General features: G+C 45.8%; 3 protein-coding genes across 9 annotated transcripts in view; 1 reads left to right on the plus strand and 2 right to left on the minus strand.

The window, feature by feature from the left end:
- The window catches only part of ADAP1 (ArfGAP with dual PH domains 1), a 49,439-nt gene extending 44,034 nt beyond the window's left edge, over window positions 1-5,405 (plus strand). The window contains exons 7-11 of the mRNA XM_036392783.2: window positions 1,702-1,785; window positions 2,623-2,685; window positions 3,060-3,131; window positions 3,551-3,779; window positions 4,140-5,405. Coding sequence (XP_036248676.1) covers window positions 1,702-1,785; window positions 2,623-2,685; window positions 3,060-3,131; window positions 3,551-3,779; window positions 4,140-4,168 — 477 coding nt within the window. The 3' untranslated portion in view covers window positions 4,169-5,405. The remainder of the gene's footprint in view (window positions 1-1,701; window positions 1,786-2,622; window positions 2,686-3,059; window positions 3,132-3,550; window positions 3,780-4,139) is intronic.
- Window positions 5,406-6,831: 1,426 nt separating this feature from the next.
- GET4 (guided entry of tail-anchored proteins factor 4) lies at window positions 6,832-18,456 on the minus strand. 2 transcript variants are annotated; one of them, XM_036392784.2, is made up of 9 exons: window positions 18,279-18,456; window positions 14,210-14,288; window positions 13,721-13,802; window positions 13,264-13,413; window positions 11,503-11,641; window positions 9,583-9,723; window positions 9,423-9,498; window positions 9,192-9,264; window positions 6,832-8,148 (listed from the first exon to the last, which is right to left on the minus strand). In XM_036392784.2, exons 1-9 carry the CDS (start codon window positions 18,434-18,436, stop codon window positions 8,060-8,062), a joined length of 987 nt encoding a protein of 328 aa, XP_036248677.1. In that variant the 5' UTR covers window positions 18,437-18,456; the 3' UTR covers window positions 6,832-8,059. The 2 variants fall into 2 exon arrangements, with proteins under 2 accessions (XP_036248677.1, XP_036248678.1); XM_036392785.2 differs by lacking the exon at window positions 18,279-18,456 and adding an exon at window positions 17,584-17,691.
- A 556-nt stretch (window positions 18,457-19,012) lies between these two features.
- SUN1 (Sad1 and UNC84 domain containing 1) overlaps window positions 19,013-21,184 on the minus strand; it is a 29,118-nt gene continuing 26,946 nt past the window's right edge. For all 6 annotated transcript variants that reach the window (XM_054516509.1, XM_054516510.1, XM_054516508.1 and 3 more), the window contains one exon: window positions 19,013-20,771. In XM_054516509.1, the coding sequence (XP_054372484.1) occupies window positions 20,658-20,771 (114 nt within the window). In that variant the 3' untranslated portion in view covers window positions 19,013-20,657. The remainder of the gene's footprint in view (window positions 20,772-21,184) is intronic.

Genomic DNA, 21,184 nt, shown 5'->3' on the forward strand with positions numbered 1-21,184 from the left:
ACACCTTCCACCATCCCAGGCTGCTCCAAGCCCCATCCAGCCTGGCCTTGGACACTGCCAGGGATGGGGCAGCCACAGCTGCTCTGGGAAAACCTCTGCCACCCTCACAGGGAAGAATTTGGTCAAACCTCATTTGTGTCAATGGATTATCAATATTCCAGAAAGCAATTTGCTGCTGGAAGTCAGTGAGGGTTTCAGCTTCTGCTTTTCTGCAGGGTGAAACCCTACCTCACATCATGATCACAGAGAAGAACCACAGGTAAATAAAGAAATAAATATGTGTATAACCACCCAATTGGTGGCCGTAGAAGATACCAAAATTTTAACATCACAACTTATTGTTCATTAGCTCCAGCCTGGTTTGGTCATCATGAACTTCAGGAGTGGATTCTCAGTGATCCTCTTTGTGGTGCTGTCTGGGGTGTCCTTAGCTGCTTAGGGTAGGTGAGCAAGTGATAAGTGAGTAAAACCTCAGACAAGTAGGTCAGAGTTTTCCATTGTTTATGTCCTAGTATCTTTTGGGATATTTTTTCTCTCAACTTGAAGTAGCTTAAGAAACCAAAGCAAAGATTTTTAATTTTTGGGAATGGCTATTTGCCACATTAGGCCGTTTTTAAGATACCCCCAATTCAGCTCCTTAAAACTGAGATTTTAAAATTTCATGTGAGCCTTTCCTCCTTACCCAGATCATTTCTAAAGCACAAAAAAGTTTAACTCTTAGAGAAGGCCAACTTCTCCTTTGACATGGTCTTTCCTACACTACAGCGACCTCACCTGAAAGGGTTGGGCAGTGTTTGTTTTGGGATTGAGTCTGGCTCATTGAGCATGTCCCTGATCTGATGTGTGAAGCTTCACATGCATTAATGACAACAAGACAGCTCAGCATCCCTCTCCCTGTGCTCAGATCCCAGGCAGGGCAGCTCCTGATTGCCTTCCAGCAAACCTTTCCTGGTCCCACAGTGTCAGAGCACAAGGCAGTGTTTGAGCGCTCCCTTTAAGTGTGGAACACTTAAAATTAATGTGGCATTTCTCAGCAAAACCTTCAGAGACATACAGCACAAGCTGTTGGGTCTTACTAGAGATAAATGAATACATGAGTTTAAAAATAAGGAAATTATAAAACAATTGTTTTGTAGGAGGAAAAAAATAGAGAGAGATTTTTTTGCCAAGGAAAGGGAGAAGTGCCAGAGCTTCTTGGACTTCATTATCTCTGTGGCTGTCCCTAAAGGACTCACAGACACAGCTGATAGACTGGGATACAAAGATAAAGAGATGTTGAGCTACTCTTTTATCAAAACATTGAAGTATGTAGCTGGAATGTGGGTGGGATGCAGGTGCTGCTGCTGGAGGGGACAGGGCTGGGTGGGCAGGTTGCACCAGCCCAGCTCGGTTTAAAGGGTCAGCTCAATGTTTCAAATGCTCTTTTGGGGCTGGTTTTGCCAGTTCAGAGATGTTTAAATGCTCCCTTCTGCAGAAAGCCCCTCGGTGCTGACTGGAAGCTGCAGAGCTCTGTGCACATCTGGCAGCCCAGAACAGCAGCTGAGTGTTCCACATCCTTCACCTTTTTGCTGTACTCTGTGTTTTCTAGGATCCCTGCTGCATTGAGCTCTGTCACTGGAGCCAGAGCAACAAAACCCAGCAGGATCAGGTTATTTTGTGTGCAGGCTGCACTCCTCACTCTGCTTTTTTCCTCATTACTAGGAAATAGTGGATTGGTTCAACGCCATCCGGGCAGCACGCTTCCATTACCTACAAGTGGCATTCCCTGGAGCCAGTGACTCTGATGTGAGTGTTCCTGCAGCATTGGCTGGGTGGGGCTTTTTTTTCCTCCTCTTGCTCATTTTTAGCTCCTGTTAACAAGCTGGAAGGCTTGGGGAGTGCTCCATCCTTCGGAGTGTTCTGTGATTGCTGGTGAAATGGTTGTGGAGGGATGCTGAGCCCTTGGGGCCCCTGCCCACACAGGGGAGCAGCTCCAGCACTGCCACCCCTGCAGGAGCCCTGAGCACCTGGCTCAAAGGCTCTGGCTGTAACAACAAAAGCCAAAACAAAGTCTGGAAGGCTGGGAAGGTGAGGGCAGAAGGATGTCAGTGCCCTGAGCTCTCTGCAGGTCAGTGCAGCCTGGTTTATAAATGCCTGTGTTTTCCAGGGGCTGGAGCTGCTAATTGTGTTACCCTGGGCTAATGCAATTCCAGAGGCTGCTCTGATGTGCTGCCAGCCGAGGCTGTGTGCTGCTCTTGGGCTGTAACATCACTGTGCTGGTGCTTGTTGATTACTCCCTGCTCCTCCTTGGCTGTAGATTTTGAAATCTAATTGCATTTCCTGCCTTCTGCCAATTATCTGGGAGGGGTGCAGTCGTGGTTCTGCAGGGTGGCTCTGGCCCTGCACCCTGAGGAGTGTGGGAGATGCTCCTGGAGGCTGCTGGCTGTGCTGGGGAGCTGCTCCAAGGTGTTTGATGTTGCAGCCTCCTCTTCTGAGCCCTGTGGAGGAGCAGGACTGGAGCTCTGAGGCAGAGCTGTGGGGTAGGCTCGGGGCTGGGGCCAGCTCAGGGTGGGTTTTCCTTCCAGTGACCCCCAGGCCCCTCCATCTGACTCTGCTCTTTTCTGTCCTCTTTGGTTGCTCCAGCTGGTGCCAAAGCTTTCTAGAAACTACCTGAAGGAAGGATACATGGAGAAAACAGGGCCAAAGGTAGGATCTGAAGCATTTTTTAGTCCCTCCAAACATGAGTCTTGCTCTGTATGGCCCCAAGAAGGGGTTGCTGGTGGGACAAACCAACCCTTGCCAGAGAGGCAAAGCCATAACTCTGTGAATGTATTTAATGCACTTTCCTCACCTGGGAACGAACATTTTAAAAATCCAGATTTACATCATAAACCAAATGTCCCTTCCTGGTAGAGCTGGCCCAGCCCCTGGCTGTGGTGGCTCTGATGACCCAGAAATGATCTTCCCAACTCCCCCAGCCCATCAGGCTGCTCCAAGTGCTTTGACACTCCTGGGCCATGCATGGTTAGAGAGAAGCTGAGCTGTTCCAGTGTGTGATCTGGCATTTTCTGACTCCCCAGCAAACAGAGGGATTCAAGAAGCGATGGTTCACCATGGATGACCGACGGCTCATGTATTTCAAAGATCCCCTGGTAAGATGAAGGTGCCTGGGCTGCCTGGGGGGAATTACCTGCAATATTGCCACTTATAATTATAAGAGTAATAGCAGTAATAATTACAGTAATGATCTGCAGCAAAATGCAGGCTGGTGGGAGAGCCAAGAGGGCACAATGCTGTCACTGCTTGGTGGCTCTGCCTGGTGTCCAGTGGGCAGTAACCCTGTAAATACCAAAACCACTTAAAAGCCCTGTCCACCAGATACTCTGCATCTGGATCTTGGCTCCCTGGTGTTGGTGCTGTATTGTGGGTGCCCTTGGGTGAGGAGCAGGGCTGTGGGTGGTGCTGTTGGGGTTTGGCTGGTGGGCTTGTGGCTGCTGCAGCTGTCTTGGTGCCTGGGCTGCGGAGCTCCCTTCACCCTCACCCCCTTCCTGACTGCTCTGCTGTCTCCTAGGATGCCTTTGCTAGAGGGGAGGTTTTTATTGGGAGCAAGGAGAACAGCTACAAGGTGCTGGAAGGGCTCCCACCATCCACGCAGGGGAACCACTGGCAGCACGGGATCACCATCGTCACCCCGGATCGGAAATTCCTCTTCGCCTGCGAGACAGAGGACGACCAGCTGGAGTGGATCACCACCTTCCAGAAGGTTATAAGCCGGCCAATGCTGCCTCAGGAATATGCAGGTGTGTTCCCTGGGGAGGGCTGGATGTCAGCCCTGGCCCTGCAGAGTGCCCTGGGCTGGAGGATGGGACGGCTGGAGGGGACTGGGGGTCAGGACATCGCTCCCTCCTGCTCTGTGTGAGGCAGCTCTTCACTGCCCAGGGGATGCAAAGGCTGTTTGAGCAGAGAGGGGCTCACCCTGGAGGAGGAGGAGGATGGTATCCTTCCCTCTTCATTGCCTCTGGTGTGGTGTCTATGCTGCTGTATGGTTATAGGGGTAACTAAAGCCAAGGAGCATCAGCAAGGACCATTGTCAGGGTGGGCTTGTGCCAGCCAGTGCTTGCCTTGCTCTAACTTTATTTTCTCTGTTTTTTTCCTTTCAGTGGAAGCCCATTTCAAACATAAACCTTAGCTGGGACTGGCTGGGCAGACCTGAGGAGTGAGCTTCTGTTTACAACACGACGTGGTTTTATTTGAAATGTTAAAAATAATTCATAATAACAGTAATAATAATAACAATAATAATACTTCCCTTTCCCCTCATCATTCACGTGATCATGTCGGAAGGGCGGCGGTGGAACGTCGGAGAAGATCCTGATCCAACTTGAAATTCAGCTCTGTGGCTGCTCTGTGGGGTGGGACAGGTGGCCCTGCCACCCCATCACCCCACACCCGCTTCACCAGGATGGCAGACTGTTGGTGGCACATCCCAGGGGCAGCTGGGACTCTTCCCCATGCTCAGGTCCCTGGTGCTGGAGCTGAGCATCCCCACACTTCCAGATGGCTGCCAGCCCTTTCCAGGGGGCTGCAAGTCCCCAAGGGTGACATCCCTGTGGGATGGGAGGCAGCCTGGAAACACAGGAAAGGTGCTGTGCTAAAGCAGCTGAGCCTGCCATGGTGCCAGGGAAAATGAGAAATGAATTATCCCCCTGGGGACTGGGGGTGATGCTGTACCCAGAGAGGGTCAAATAGGATTTAGAAATAGAGGAAATGGGCATCATCAGCCTCGTTAAGGTAATGAAGGGCAGGGAGGAGGGGGCTGCAAGGGAAACACCAACCCATGAGGTGATGCTGGGGGAGCAGAGCTTTGGGGGCCAGGCCTGTGTTTGGCTCCCTGGGTCATCCCTGTTCCATGGTCTGGGGGGCTTTGCCCCATTTGGGGAGCCTGGGATGGAGCTGGAGGTTGAGCTTTATCTGCAGTTTTGCTGATGGGCACCATCAAAGCCTGTCCCAGCTCACTCCCAGCAGGTACATCCCTTCTCCAGACTTGCTGGTTGCACTTTTTCCCCCAATAATCCAATTTTTTTGGTTGATTTTTCTTCTCCTGCCCAAAAAAAAAAAAAAAAAAAAAAAAGCAAAAAAAAAAAAAAGCTGCTTGAAGTGACGTTTCAGCGCGGTGTTGAGCACTGTAATTCCTGCAGTTAGGGCGGGCGGGCTGGGACCTGCACACCAGGTGCTGGATTTTTAGCCCAAAATGAGATTTCCAGCGTGCCCTGAGGGCCCAGCCCCAGCCACGGACCTGTCCGACGCGTTTCCTCGGGTGGTTGTGTATCTGAGAGCATCCCATTGGCTGTGTGCATTCGTTCTGTCACTGGTAAGACAACTGTGCTACTAAATGTCATTCCAACCAATAAATTATTATTATGTCAGAGCCGTGGCCGTGTGGTGCTGGGGCAGGGCAGGGAGGTGGGGTTAAAAAGCAGCAAATGGAAACAAGGAGGTGCCAGTGCTGGCAGGGCCCCAGGGGTGTGGGACACCCTCAAAACACAATGTATATTATTTTAGCTATTATTTGTGTAAATGTGTGTGTTATAGTGCATATTCTGTGTATTTTCTCTATAATAGTTCTTTATGTGTGCACACACATGCACAAAGGATAGCTGGTTCTTGGGAATAGAGAAATAAGCTTTAGGAAGGGGTTGTTGGCTATTCAGACAACTATGAACTGCATAGTGGGTAGGTGTAATATGTAAAATGTGTGTGTGTGAGGTGTTTGTATGCACACATTCATGTACAGATGTAGCACTCAGACATATTCACTTTACAAAGATATAAGCTAAATGTATTTCACACACCTGTTTATGTATAGACATTTTTATACTTTGTTTTCTAAAATATGTGATTCTATATTATATACACATGTGCATGCTTTATATACATATAATTTATAAATATTTATAAATTTAAGGTGTATATCTGCATGCACATGTGTATGCCTAACTATAATTATATATTTAACTTATATTTAAAGTATTTATAAGTGTATGTTACCCACACACTGTCATTCACACTTACTTACCAACCCAGGCACAGCAGAAGCAAGGAGAGCACAGACTGGGCTCCTTGTTTGTGTTTATAGGTAGCTATAAAAATTGTTTTGTGTGCATGTATAATTAAGAATAATATTATAAATAATATGTAATACAAGCATTACATATTATTATCTATACAAAAGGCTGTTTATATGTGTGTGTGTATACATGTATTTTAAATTCCTAGGTATATGTTTTATACACACACACATATAAGTTCTGTATATACTGTTGTAATTACTGAATATACATTTTATATATATCCACGTGTAGGTGCCTCAGCCCTGGAGCACTGCCTTCCTGTCAGGGCTGGGGTGTTGGGGTCAGGGCACATGCAGAGCTCACAGTGGAGGCTGCAGACAGAGCTGAGGCAAAAACCTCACATTGGGTCACATACACAGGACACAGCAGGGGACATGAGCTGGATGCCTGTGGACACCTCATACTGCCTGAGAGGCACATTCCTGGCAGCCAAAAGCAATGTAAGCTGTGCTTCTAAACCTCTGCTGGCATCCCAGATCATTTATTAAATGTCAAAGCACCAGCCCGGAGAGGGAGCTCTTCCCTTAAGCTGCTGCACAGCAAAGCAAGCTCCACCTGCTCCAGATATTCCAATACCCCAAGAGAATTACACCTTTACTGCACAGAGGTGAAGTGAAGCACCGAGGGCTGGATGACCAAGAGTGAAATGCAGAGTGAAAAAAATAGCAAGGAATATAAAGCTCTGCTTGGGAAACTCTTCAGAAAGCAGCAGTATCGCACATCCTGGTATAAAGTGTTTATTTGAGACTTCACAATTAACACAAAGTCTTCCTGTCAATGCCTTTTTTTTTCATACAGTCAATAAATTTGTATTAATCCCTCCCCCATGCATGATTGCTGTTTATTAATCTAAGCCTTTTTATTTTCATCGTGAAAAAATAAAGCGTTTCCCCACCCTTTCACCTGTTCCCTGTACCAGACTGTGCTGCATTACAGAGGAGATGGAGAATGGCTATGCCTACTGCTGGGGGTGAAGTTACTCCATTATTTATTGATTTATTCTTTTTTTTAACAGAAAGTGTTAAATGAATCAATCACCCAAGAAAAATAAATATATCATAAAGAACCAGAAGCTCTGCAGTATCCCTTTTCTTGCCATCCAGCCCAGTTCAAGCACGTACCCTGCTCACAGCAACGCTGCCGCCTGCACGTACAGCTGGGAACTTACACTGGCAAAATCTCTTCCAAAGTACAGCCACAAGCCACAGGATGTATTTTAGATGCCACATTTTTATACCTAGGCAAGAGAGATCCAGCTGGAAGCCAATTACTTGCGTTCCACTGATGGGCTTTTACTCAAGAGCTATTCAACCTTGTGCTTTTCAGGAGGTATCGGCTAAACACACGCGTGGGCTCAGCCAGAGCCCGGCCTTGGGGAGAGGGGCAGGCAGTATGAAGGGTGTGCATGTTACTCATGGCAGTGGAAGCAAGTTCTTGTATCAATGTCTCTTGGATGTGCATCTCAAATTATGCTGCTTGGCTCGTCTCGCAGTACTTTTGGCACCAGCCTTGCAAATCAATTATTCAATTGCTCCCCCTGCCTTTCGAGATCTTCCTTGGAAGAGGGCAGAGGGCAAGGAGGCTTTCTCAGAACACAGGTGGTATTGGGTAGGCCGTGAAGGACAAGCCCCATGTTTATGCTTTATTAAAGACTGTGCAAAAGGGAATACTGCATCAGAAACCGCAGACTATGTTTAATCAGTCCCAGCCGCTGGATCGGAAACCCACTAACAACCGCTCCGATATTGGTTCGTTTGGCTACTTTTTGTTGGTTTCTTTCTTTTTACATAAATAATATAGACCGACAGTATAAACATTTCAGCAACCATTTCTAAAAGACCAGAGGAGCCCTTTTAGGAGCCAAGAAACAACTGCAGGATTCAAATTCCAAAAGTGTCTTTGGAGTCATCGAATCATCAGATTTACACGGCACCCAATGACAACAACATTCAGTCGAGCTCGATAGGACTGCTGTCTTCCTGACCATCTTCTGTGTCATCATCTTCCCCAGTTCCCATCAGACTGTTTAAAAGATTTCCTAGAATAAAATACAGGACAGTCAAAACCACTAGTTTTACATCTCAAAAAACTTTCAACTAATCTTCCATCCTGCTGCAGTACAGATTTCTGTAACAAAAAAACCCCAAGAGTTTTGAAGTAGAAGAGTCTCACCAAGACATTAGTAATCCCACATTGGTTTCCATTATGAATATTGATTTGGGAAGCTGTATACTCTTAGCTGTTCACTGATACTGTTCCTTCTCTAAGAATACACTTGAAAAACCCAAAGTCACATATTTATGTGCTACAGTTGCGCCCTCAGAGGGGAAAAAAAAAACCAACTAAAAGAGGAAAAACACACCTCCAGCAGTGAAACTCTCAAAAAGCAGTCACAGTCTGCATCGGGGTGTAAAAAAATTGTCTGAAACTCAGAGGCATCAATTTAAAGATGCCTGAATTGCTGAAAAGCAAATTACGATGGTAAAAACACAATGTTCATGTTTTTCATCAGGCTTTAGGTATCAGCAAATTGATGTTTGTAGGTAAAACTTCAAGTCACTTTACAAAGAAGCTTAGTTCTCAGGGAAAACATTAATTTTATGCTAATTTCATTCAAGACCCAGGAAATGAGGGCTGAATTTCTCTATTTCATTTCAGTCCTTGTAGAAGGGCAGTATTAATTTCAGAACTTCCTCTTCGGACACATTCATGTTGTATCAGTAATTAGATCTCTACCAAAGCCCCATACTTGGTTTAAGAAAAATCAGTCACTGAACTCTGAGTAAATTAAGATTTAACACCAGTAAGATGCTTCTTTACATTTGGAAGCTATACCATAATGTCAGAAATTAACCATAAGAGTGTTTTTACTGCTTCTCCCCTTCTCAGTGATGAAAAGTCTACAAACTCCCACAAATCACTTTCACATGCAACCCTTCATTTTGTATTCTACAGCATGGGCTGTTCCTACAGGCTATGAAAAGAATTATAAATTGGTTAGAACAGATTCTCTGTTTCCAACACAGGTGTTTTATCCAGGTCACTGATCAAAGCCTGGAGGTACCTCCAAGCAGAGCTTACCTAGCAAGCCCCCGTAGGACGAGGTCTGCTTGGGCGGAACTCCGAAGAAAAGCTGTCCTATTCTATCTAGGTACTGTAGGGACACAAGGTGAAAAAAGTCAATTATTTCATTTACAGGTGGCAGAAGTCACCCAGGCCAGGTAAATCACCAGCTCTTATCTACAAAGCTGGAGACAATCAGACATTTTTTCACTCCTTGAGTGAGCTAAATCCTGTTTATGAGTAACTCACCTCATTATACATGGGGTCTCTTTTCAGCGAAGGTTGATACTGTTCACACAATACTGTAAATACTGTTAGTTTTCCTCTAGAAAGGAAACAACCAAAAATGTAATCTCAGTTAACAACTGAAAAGGAAACCAAGAAGGACATGACAGAAATCAGACTGTACCCATCAACTGCCAACAACAGAAACCAGATGAAGTTTAGCAGTGGTTGCACAAAGGGTGGACCCTTCTCTATCGAAGGATGTTTCTGTGTGTATGTCGTAAAAACAACTGAGGCGCTGGTCTTATTTTTTAAGCAGAGAAATCTGAAAAAGGAAAGAGAATGGGGCAAGTTAAAAACAAAGGGCAGAGAAATGGTTTCGCCACAGAGAAAGGGAAAGCCAAAATCTACTTCACTTGTGCATAGAGGCCGTGTCAGGCTTGAAATGATGGCAAAATAAAACTGTTAGAGATGGACATCTTTGGGGATGCTTTGGCCATCAGCTGAGGAAGGGGAAAATCACTACTAGAACACACTGTGGAATAGGCAGGTTGGGAGGGAAAAGACATTAAATATTTATAGAATGAGTTCAACCAGGATCTAAGCAGATTGTACAGGATCATTACTAAAAGAGAGCATCAATTTGCAGAATGTGGAAAGACTGGCTACCCTGTAATTCGCATGAAAATGATATTGCATCTACTGGTCCAGGATTTACTATGCTGAGTTAAAAACTGAATTAAAGACCCATTCATCCCCAACACATCTCCTCTTAGTATGTACCTGTCAGTAATTGTTGATTCTGTCATTCTATTCCACCTCAACATAATGTGGCATCAGGACCACTAATAGCTTGACACACATGCCTAAAAATCTCATAATAAAGCTGTACTTTGAGCTCCCAAACCATTTGTCCCCAAGAGATCGATCCCTCAAACAGATCAAATCCTTGTTCAGGTCCAGTTAATTTAACTGGCAATCTCTGCAAGTCCCATTGGCCTGACAGGCCTTTATCTGGGACAAATGCTGTCAGCAAGCACTAGGAAGGCTGCCACAAGCCATGTCATTTTTGATGGCAGGCTGGCCTCTAATTCTGCACCCTCACATGTGCAAGGGCTTGGGGCTGTTTTGCCTCACTGACAGCAAGGAACTGCAATTATTTTCATTAGAGAATAAATGACCATGCAAGAGGAATTAACACAGTATTTGACATATAAGCCAGTAAAGGATGCAGTAGAAGTATTGTATAAACACTGAAAAAATAATCTTTTAACTTCTCCACAGAATTTCTCCCCATAAAATTGTCTGAGTCCTGTACATATTGGATTTCCATAAAGGATTTGCTATTGCTCAAAATCACAGCAATCTATAGCAACCAGCTATGGAAAGCAGGACAAATCTGACATGACAGCTCACTGCTGCCAAAAGAGAGACAAACTTGCTCTCACCTCCTCCCTCTCCCCCAACACCTACACTCTCCCTGACTCCCTGCCACACAGTCCTGTCTCCACCTCCTCCTCAGACTCCTCCATGAGCTGCCTTCCCTGCCTGAAGAAAGCCATCAGCTGATTGAACACTGTAAAATTGGCTTTGTCAACCTTCATTCTACATGAGCTCTGCAAAAGGACACAATAGTTTGCATTCCCACCTCCTACAAAATAAATGCCAAAAATGAGAGCCAGCAGCAACTCTGTCAAGGCAAGAACCACCAAGCTGCTGCACACAGACCAGGCTGACCATGACAAGTTGCCTCTTAGGACCTGAGTGAGAGCAAGTTCTGTGCTAAATACAGGGCCTGCTTGAGTCCAGCACTTGTAAGAACATATAGATAAGCCCTAACTAGACAAAATGGTCTTAATAAAGCTAACAATTGTGGTTTCAGGGTTCAGGCAATTAATATAATTTCAGGTCTTGACCTTAATACATTATTTTACTTTTTTTCTCCCCAGTCTGACAAATTTAACACGTCGGTTTTCAGAGAGTTTTCTCCCGTTGCTCTGGCCAGGTTCACAGTTTCTTTTGCAAAGGCTATGTGGTTAAATTCAATTGGTCCCACACATAATGTCATGTCAGCAGAATGCTTCAGAAGAAGTTTAACACCTACTGTAGTACTGCCTGAGCTACAAACATGTCCACCTCACTGCGGTATCCGCGGGACGAGGAGTATTCCACCAGCATATTTGCACAGCCCTCACCATCTGTCGAGTGCAAGAAGTGGTACCGAGATTCACTATAGTTTTGCTCTAGAAAAGAAAAAAGAAAAGGCTTTTAAGAGATCAGTTCAGTTAACTTGAATGTAAGAATAAATTTATTAGGCTTGTACTTTATTAGCTGGTAAAAGAACAAGAGTTACAGGTGTGGTATATGAACAGGACAGCTGGTAAAAAGTCTGTAAGTTACAGATAATTTATAAAGGGAGATAATAATAAATTTTAGTCTAAGTACATTTGAACAACTGCTATTTAATACAGTTTACTCAATTACAGCTACTGCTGGCTTGAACTTTGGTTGTATCATTTTGTCTAAGTGAATGCTGACACTTGATGTGTTATCACCAGTGTTTAGGACAAGAATAAAGAAATTCCATATTAGACCATGTGCACCAAGAAATCCAACAGCAGCTTCAGCATCCTTTTTTTATTTCCTATTTTTAGCTTAGCCCACTCTTGCTACCAAAACTAAAATCACTTCCATATGCTGAACAGAATAGCAATTATACAGGAAAAATGGTGTAAGAAATGGCAATAATTTGTTAGAACGTGAAGCAAAGGATTGTGTAAAATCACAGCAATGACAAAACTTTATAGCTGCTAATATTTTGAATTTGAAAGCATTGTTTTAAAAATCCGAGCCTTTTGTGATGAAACTCAAAAAGCTACAGAATAAGAAAATGCAGGCATTTAGCTCTTCAAGAGAACAGTGAGCAGGTGGCCACAAAATGGGGACTTTTAGTTTCAGAATGCAACTGTTTCTTATCCTAATTGTAGCAGCCTCTAACTTGACTGCAGTGAGCAGAATCCTCCCCTTCTGGCTGGCAGCAGCCATCAGGCTAACATAAATCCCAGGAGAGCAGCTAGAGAATTGCCTATGGCACACAGAGAGGCTGCATTGACCTTTATTGGGTCAGGGCTGTTACATGAAACCACTGTCATCACTTGGCAGCTACTGAAAAATGTAAAATAAACAATCATCTTGCACAGTTATCCATGAGAAACCACAGAAAACATGGCATGTATTCAACTGTTCTCAATCACCTTTGTTATGTTTTGAACACAAGACTGTAAATACTGGCTATCATCCACAAGTACAATAATTATTTAGAGCATTTTGTGTTTTTCTTACATCCCATCACAAGTGATAAAATGGCTCATAAATCAAAGGCAACAGCATTCATTTTGAAATAACCCTGCTGGCCAACTTCTCAAAAAGTACTTAATTACAGTCCAAAGACTGTTTTGGATGCCAGGTGATGTTTTTCAATCTTTGTCATGTTTATCCAGGATTTAAAAACAAAAATACTTGTCAACAGAACATCTTTGCTCCCCAGCAATTTTCCTCCTAATGACACAATCAAACTACCTCAATGTCTAAAGGATCAACCTGCTTTTTAGAGAGAGCCTCTCAGCAGTTGTGTTTTGGATTTTGCACTAATAAAGAGCTACAGATCCTTTTTTTTCTGTAACATCAGGAAGACATTAATGCAAAAATCAGATAATAGCAGAACTCAATCAATCAATCAATCAATCAATCAATCAATCATTTCCATCTCAGCTTCTTTAGGTTATTCCCAAAGCAGATCTCTTATAACAGCTTGCTTTCAACATTTTCAAAGGAAAACACAGAAAAGCCAGTTGATTTTTCTTACCTTTCCACAGGGTAATAGCTAGTAATTGGTGTAGTTTTGGATGTCCAAGTTTTCCTGATCCCCCACTGGACCATTTTAGTGCTCTGGATACAAAAGCCACTCTTTCAGGAGAATTTGGATCCATTAAACTAAACAATTTAGCCAAGTTTTCTAGAAGCAGTAAGATTGAAAAATATTTAGCATTAAGAAAAATAAGATGATCTGCTGCTCCTAATGCATCTCTAAGATCCATCTTTAGGACAGGCAGCAGAGTTAGTTCCAAGCATGCCCACAGAGTTATCAGGAGCCCACAATTCTCTAATAAAGTTTCCCCCAGACCATTCCTATGGGGAAGGTAACCCTCAGCCATGTTGGGAAGGCATCCAAAAAGGATTGCAGCTTTCAAGACTATTAACAAGTCACTGTGAAGGGAAAGCACAACTAAATGCCACCAAACCAAGAACAGAGGTCACCTCACCTAAAAGGTCTTCTGCTACCTTTGCATCCGACTTCTCCAAAGACTCCAAGACCAGCATGGACAGATCAGCAGCACTGTTTTGCTACAAAACAGACACATACTGGCAGTGATGAATGTATCAGGGCAGAAAAAGAAACATCAACCAGAATTTTGGCAGCAGCAGGTTTAATGCTTTTATCAACAGCTAGGGCACAGTATCAAGTCTCAGCCTTCCTGATAAAAAAATTATAGTAATTTGATGGCATCAAAGAGAAGCCTCCAGGAAAGCAGAACACAGGCACTGTTTGGATGCTCACAAACACTACTGCTGCATGTTCCAGCTTGGCATAATCCTTCTTTGTGGAGAAAGGCTCAACAAAGAGATAAAACAAAAGATTATAAAGCAATTACCCCAAACATTTACCACTGGGAACTCACCATTCATTTATCAAAATCTTGGGAGTAACAATTCCCTGCCCTCAAGCCACACACACAAAACCAGTGACGTACCTGGTTATGACTGAAGAACAGTAAAGCCCCTGAATACATTAGTTCTCTTGCTTCTGCATGTTTTCCTTGTGACATATACCTGAAAAAAATACCAAAGCCATGATAAAAATTACCACTAAGTTAGTTTTGTATGCTTAAAGTCTGATAAAATTTAAAATAATGACAACAAGAGATTTATTTTGAAATCAGGTTAGTTTCAATAATGATGTAGCTTGAACTGCAAGTTGCAATTTTCTGCTCCAGACCTGATGGAATAAAATGAAGAATATAAGAATGAAAACGGAGAGAGCTACAAATATGTTTGGTGCTGGAACAAGAAAAGGGAATGAGCACAAGACTTCAACTGAGCAAAAGCTGCCAATGTACTGAGCCTCTACCAAAGCCATCCCAGTGAGACAACTTTTGGAATACCTCCTGGAGAGCTCGCTGACCTTTCCACTGCTCCAAGTCTCTCTGACCACAACAACTCTGCCAGGGGACATCAGCCTGTCCTAGCCCTCTGCTGAAGCAAAGGAGCTCATCTCTCATGGGTTTGACAGCCAAGATAAGCACAGCCAGCAAGACTCACCATGCAACACTTCAAGAGATACAAAATATAATGCTTCAAAACACACCTTCCACCTTTCTCACTTAAGAGTTAATGAAGAAATAAGGAATTAAAGAATTTCCTCCCAGTGGTTACCTCAGGACCTCTTACCACAGAGCTGTGATTGCAGCCTCCTGCACATCATCACTGTCAGTAACTACAGCTCTTGGAGAGTCCCAGCTTATAAACACAGCATTTCCCATAAGAGCAGTTTAGGTGCGGCAGAGTTTCCAAATTCCATTTCTCTCAACTGCTACTCAAAAAGTCTGTGCTCTCAGTAGCTGATTTGTTCATATCACAGAGGTGTCAGCTCTACCCTGCTGGTCTGACACCTGCACTTTGGTTTGTCCTCTGTGACACACTGGCTGGGCTGTGCCCCTGTCACCCCTTTCTGTTCCTGGGGCTCAGGGCAGCCCCTCCCTCTGCTCCTGAAGGGCCCTCAAAGCCCAAGAGTGCCCGTGGGGCAACAGAGGGCTTGGTGGTTCTGGGGGTGGTGGGACAGCAGGACAGTGTGGCCATGGGGTCACACCAACCAAAGGGACAACCAGAGCATCCCAAACCTCTTGTGCTGTGCCCCAGATTCCTGTCACACGTGTCCCCTACTGGTACCATCACACAGACAGCAAACAAGGGAGGAAATACTCCTTCCATCCTGCTCATCAACTCTGAGAAACAGCAAGGTCTTTTATCCAAAACAGAGCTGAAATAATGGAAGGCACAATGGTAGTGTTTTGGAATAATTCTCAACAACTCAATCACCATGGTAAATGTGAGCCAAATGAATCCACAGCTCCAATGTTTTTATAGTTGGGCTCCCATCCAGGTTTGCTTCTAGGAGTTGGACTCAGCATGGATTAACTTCCACAAGTTCTACTTCCAGTACATTCACATGCTATATGGAAGCTCCTAATCTGAGAATTATTACAGACAATACTAAAAGCTGCTGAAAACAATTTTACAAAGAGCTGGGGTTTTTCAAAGAACTTTTATCAGAAAACTTGTTTAATAAAAATAAATATTGATGACATTGCTCTAAATGGTATTTAAAATTAGAGAAATCCTGGAACACATTATTTACACAGAAAAATGACCTACAAGTACCAGGGAAATAGAAATGGATGTAACAAGGATATTACACTTTCCAGAGTGACTCAGTTACCAAATCATGAAGAGAGAAGAGCTCAGGCCAGCCTGGGGAGTAGCAAGCACCACCAGCTCAGGTGTGTCTGGGGGAGCTCAGGGTTAGGCAGGAACAGCAGTTTTCCACCTGCTCTGTGGATCACAGAGGGATAATAACTCTGCAGGAGGCAGGCTTATGGTAATCTTTCCTCCTCCACTTCTTCCCCTCCTCCACCTGAAAATACAGCTCAGTGCATGAAACTGAGTCAGGATTTCAAGTTTACCCCCTGACAGATGAGACAAATGTTTTACAAGCCTGTGTGTTTAAAGGGAATAAGCACTGGCTAACCCAATCACAGTTCCAGAGTTCAGGTCACCCCAATCAGCATTAATGTGTCTATAAATAAAAATGCTGATTTTTATCACTTTTTACAGAGGATTGACAAGACTACCCAGCCATGCAAATGTCACCCTTTCATTTAACTGAACACATCCTTTCACTTGTATTTAAAATGGAAAAGGCAGGATCTTTGATTCCAAATTAATTCAGGGAGGCTTCAGTATGTGAGTTAATACATCCAGAAGACTGGAAGAGAAGTGACCTCCTGAGCCAAGACTTCTCACACCACTGCAGACACCACATCACATAATCCCTACTATAAAATAGGCCAGGCTTTGTCTTAAATTTAGATTTATTCTCAAATACAATTTAAGTCTTAAGGCCTGGATGGTGCCTGGCTGATCCCATCAGAGGGGTTATGGAAGAACAAACTGATTTAATGTGATGGTGCTGGGACACAGGGCAGGGCAGGGCAGGGCAGGGCAGGCTGGCTGATGTATGCTGGGAGCACAAGCAGGATTATGCACCAAGGACTTTCCTCCCCACTTTCTTCCATGACTGCTATTTTCCTGTGCTTACTCATAGGCCTGTTCTCATCCTAACACAGGTGAGGACTGAGAATAGGGGACACAAGACACAGGACAAGGAGGGTAGTGTCCAGTTTTGGACCTGTCACTTCAAGAAAGACACTGAGAGGCTGGAATGTGTCCAGAGAAGGGCAATGGAGATGGGGAAGGGTCCAGAGCTTGAGTCTAATGAGAGCAGCTGAGGTAGCTGGGGGGACTCAGCCAGATGTGGCACTCAGTGCCACCGTCCAGTCGACAGGTGATGAAAGCCAAAAGCTGGACCTGATGACATCAGAGGTCTTTTCCAACCTAATTGATTCTGTGAAGCCAAATCTCCATCCTGTCATCTCCCAGCAGAACCACAAGTAAACAAAGCTGGGAGCAGCTGAGGAAGCCCCCAGAACAAACACCTTCTTCTGTGCTCCTGCAAGCAAGGGTCTCCATGCTAAAATCTGATGAGAGAAACGGTGACCCCTGCAAGGTGCAGTGTACCTGAAAAATGAAGCCTAAAAATGCTTTGCAATAAAAACAATCTCCTTATGACAAAAGAGGCAGTAGTAGCATTTCTGAATAAAAGCCCAGGCATGCTCTACTTAGTCACTGTCACGTACACAAACACTACACCAAGTGGAATTTATTCCAAAAAGCTCCTCCGAGCAGACGATTCTGACCACCCTGAGAGCTGCCCCTTTCCGAGCGCGGCTCCAGGGTGACCGTGCCGTGAAACAAAGTAACCCCATGTACCGGCGGAGCAATAACCAACCTTCAAACCCTGAAACCCTCACTGCAGCCAGCTGACACCCGCACGGAGCGGGCAGAGCGGCGGCTGCGCAGGGCTCACCTCCACGACGGGCCCGGGGCACGGAGCGAGCCCAGACCGGAGCGCCAGGGGACGCCCGGGGAGACACCCTCGGCCCATCCCGCTGGCCGGGGGGCCTCACTCGGCCTGGCCGGAACGTGCGGCCACCGAGCGGCGTTGGGGGACGGGGCCGAAACTGCGCTCTGCCCGTGACCTGCGGGCGGCGTGACGCAACACCCCCGGCACCTCACCGGACAGTGCCCGGGCCGGCGGGGCGCGGACAGGGCCGGGGCCGGGGCCGGGGCTAGCCTCCAAAGGCCGGCGAGCAGCGGCTCCCCCGCCGCCCCGAGCCGCTGATGGAGCCGGCGGGGCCGAGGGCGGTGACGCGGCCGAACCGAACCGAGCCGAGCCAAGCCTGGGGCCGCCGCTCCCCGGCCCGGCCCGGCCCGGCCCGGGCCCCGCTTGGGCCGGCGCCGCGCGCCCGCCCCACCCCGCCCCCCCGCGGGCCAATCAGAGAGCGGGGCGCGGAGATGGACAAGCAAGACAGCCAATGGGGAGCGGCCGTGGGCGCGGCGGGCGGCAGCGGAGCAGAGTGCGTGGGAAGGCTCTGGAAGGCCGGGCGGGGGAGGGGCGGCGCGGCGGGCCCGGCGCGGCCCTACCTGAAGAACAGCGTCCGGTACATCTGGTGCGCCTCGTAGTAGTCACCCTTCTCGACGCTGGCGCGCAGCTTGCCCTCCACGCGCTGCACGCCGCCGCGGTTCCTGCCGCCGCCGCCTTTCGCGGCTTCCTGCTCCGCCGCCATGATCGCCGCCGCCATCAGCGCGGAGGACGGGGAGGGGAGGCGGGAGCCAAGCGCATGCGCACGCAGCGCCGGCGCCCCGCTGCCCGGCTTCCGCCCGCTCGGACGGCGGCCCGCTCGGCTCAGCCCGCGCGGCTGCGCGCGGCGTCCCGAGCGGTAACGGCGGCTGAGAACGGCGTGAGGGGAACCCCGGGACTCGAGGCGGGCACGGCCGGGCCTGGAGCCACAGCAGCGCAGGAAACCGCAGGAGAACATTAATAAAAATCAAGGAACGGCGGATGGAGCGCGGGTAATGAGCCTGGCTGAGGAGTGCTGTGGTACAGGGATCCAGGCAAGGCTAAAGGCACAGGAGTTAAAGCAACCCCGCATCCTCCACACAGCTGGAAGGAATCCAGCACCCACCCAAGTGTGCTTTTTCCCCAGGCCCCACCACTGGTGTCACCCACCAGCCACGCGCTGCTCCTGGGCCTGCCCCTCACAGCTTTGTGCCCCTGCCCCTTGTAAAAACTTCCATGAAATCCCCCAACCCTGCCCCAGCTCGGGGCATTGGAATCACAATCTTTCCTCACTTATTTAAGCAGCTGATAAAAAAAAAAAAGCAGAAAAGAGGCTTTATTTCTTGTTTCAAGTATTACATGCACTTTCAAAAATTAAAACTCTTTATTTAAACATCTCAATAGCATCTTGTCAGTTTGGAGGCAGCAAAGAATAACAGACATTTTGAAAAGCATTTACAAAAATACATTGCACAAAGTCCTATCTTGCTTTTTTAAAAATAAGTTAGTGTTATTCAAAATATTCCCCCCCAACTACCTAATTTCAATTTATACAGGATAATTCTAATTTTAAATATGTAACCTATAATATGAAAACACCTGTACATGTGTCATCTACTCCTCTGCGTAGGCCATAGGTTCTGTCTCTAGGTTGAGTGAAAAACAGTTCTTCACATGGAGACTTTTTGTATTTCAAACATTCGAGGACTGTTGTGCAACATACATAACTCAATTCAGAAAACCAGTCAGCAGGTCCATGTGTAACAGTTCTGTGTAACTACAAAATGCACTAGAACAGCAAGATAAAAATTCTGCAAACAAGTGAATTTCAGGAATCTTTTCCTAAAAGGATCTTCAAAGCAGCAAGGCTACAGGGGGGCAACAAGCAGTTTCACCTTGTTCTACGTGAAAACGTTGTTTCCAAGAGCAATTCTACTCATCTGGTACCCAACTAAGGCTTAGGGGAGGATCAGGAATGCCCGTGTTTGCACACAGCAGCGCTGAGCTCGAGTCCCTCTGGTAACTGTGACGCAGCAAGAATTGCTTCAGGCTTGTTTTCCACACACCAAATTCTCACAGTACAAATGGAGAATAACAATCAACCAGTCTAAGAAAATCTTGTCCCACTTTGGACAAATTAAGGTAGTGCAACTGCTGTACAGCAGTGTTTACTGAGCAATTCAGCAGGCTTATCAGCTCCAAGCCAGTCAGTTAGTACATCAAGGTCGATGTGGGATTGACACTAAAAAAAGAACAAACTGGCCAAGTTGCCATGGTAAAAACCCTTAAAATAACTTCAGTTACTTAAAGTTATCCCTGACTTTTAGAGCAATTCGCGGCCACAAATTACAGTAAAGCATTCTCAGTCGCTGGTGTTGAAACTGGTTTTGGTTGTGTTAGCTTTCCCTGACAGTAGTATTTATTATATTCAACATGTAGCAAAGAAGCCCTTTTGGATCCACCAAAAAGGTTGAAACCAACTGTCAACTGAAGGACACCTTTAGCCACAGTCAGTGTTCAAAATGTACCACAGTTTTTGGCTTATGGTGCCAAGCTAGCAAAAGTATGCAGTTAAGTCCTGGATTAAAAAGGAACAGATTCCTAGTTGCAGAAAGTGTGGTTTATTCTTTTTAAAAAACCTATACATTCATTTGTAATAAAATGTGTGTCACCTGTTTGTCAACTGGGCTTTATGAACCAGAGCTGTTTGCATGCATTATTTCTCTCAGCATGGACACAGAAATATGAAGCAAACTGGCAATTACAAGCTGAGCCTTAGAGTAAATTAAAATTGGGGTTTATACATTTCTGCTGACAGTCTTCTGCCTTTATCAGAGGATCAATAGTTCTGCAGTGTGCATCTTGCATCCTCGTCCTTTACAGATTCCAGTGTTGTAGGCTTCCCAGTATATACAGATTAGGAACAAAATGTACAAAGCAGCCACCCCCAGCTGTAGTGTGGATTACTGGGCAGGTTTCCCATGCACTCTGAACCGATAAAGGCAGGTGTACTCTACATGGCCCCAGTTAGAGAAAATCCTCAGCTCCACTATTTGGAATGCATCTTCATTTTTCTCCTGAAGAAGAAAAAAGCAAACACAAAAATCAGTGTCAGAGTTCTGGCATAAACAGCTGCAACTGAAGCTTTCTTATTAATGACTGTTGCTACTTGCAGGAACCTAAGCTATGCCTTGGGAATTTTCTGTTCCTTTGAGAACCTCCCTTGCCTTACAATTATTTGAGAGTCTGAAGCAGCATGGAACAGACTCTCCCCATGTTTAGCAACTTTCCCCCATCTGTGTCCACATAGCAACAAACCTTCCTCCCCTCTCATCTATTCAGGCCATGGGTTTGAGGCACAGGTAGATTCTACCTCAGCTTCTACACTGCCCACATGAGAACAAGGCCTTTTCCCTTCACTGCTCATTGCACACAAGTGTAGAAAGTAAAAGTAGCTTTCTCCTGACACTTTAAATCTTATAATCCAGAC

Source organism: Molothrus ater, chromosome 16, assembly GCF_012460135.2.
Source record: "Molothrus ater isolate BHLD 08-10-18 breed brown headed cowbird chromosome 16, BPBGC_Mater_1.1, whole genome shotgun sequence".
Classification (NCBI taxonomy): domain Eukaryota; kingdom Metazoa; phylum Chordata; class Aves; order Passeriformes; family Icteridae; genus Molothrus; species Molothrus ater.

Bases quoted from the DNA above. Each gene is read 5' to 3' on its own strand.
- GET4 (XM_036392784.2), bottom strand. From the start codon at position 18,436: ATGGCGGCGGCGATCATGGCGGCGGAGCAGGAAGCCGCGAAAGGCGGC. The intron at 9,724-11,502 runs GTAGGTGTTAAA...TTCCTTTTTCAG, and splicing joins GTAGCTCAGGCAGTACTACA to ATTTCTCTGCTTAAAAAATA. The intron at 8,149-9,191 runs GTAAGCTCTGCT...ATTTTATTCTAG, and splicing joins GTCCTACGGGGGCTTGCTAG to GAAATCTTTTAAACAGTCTG.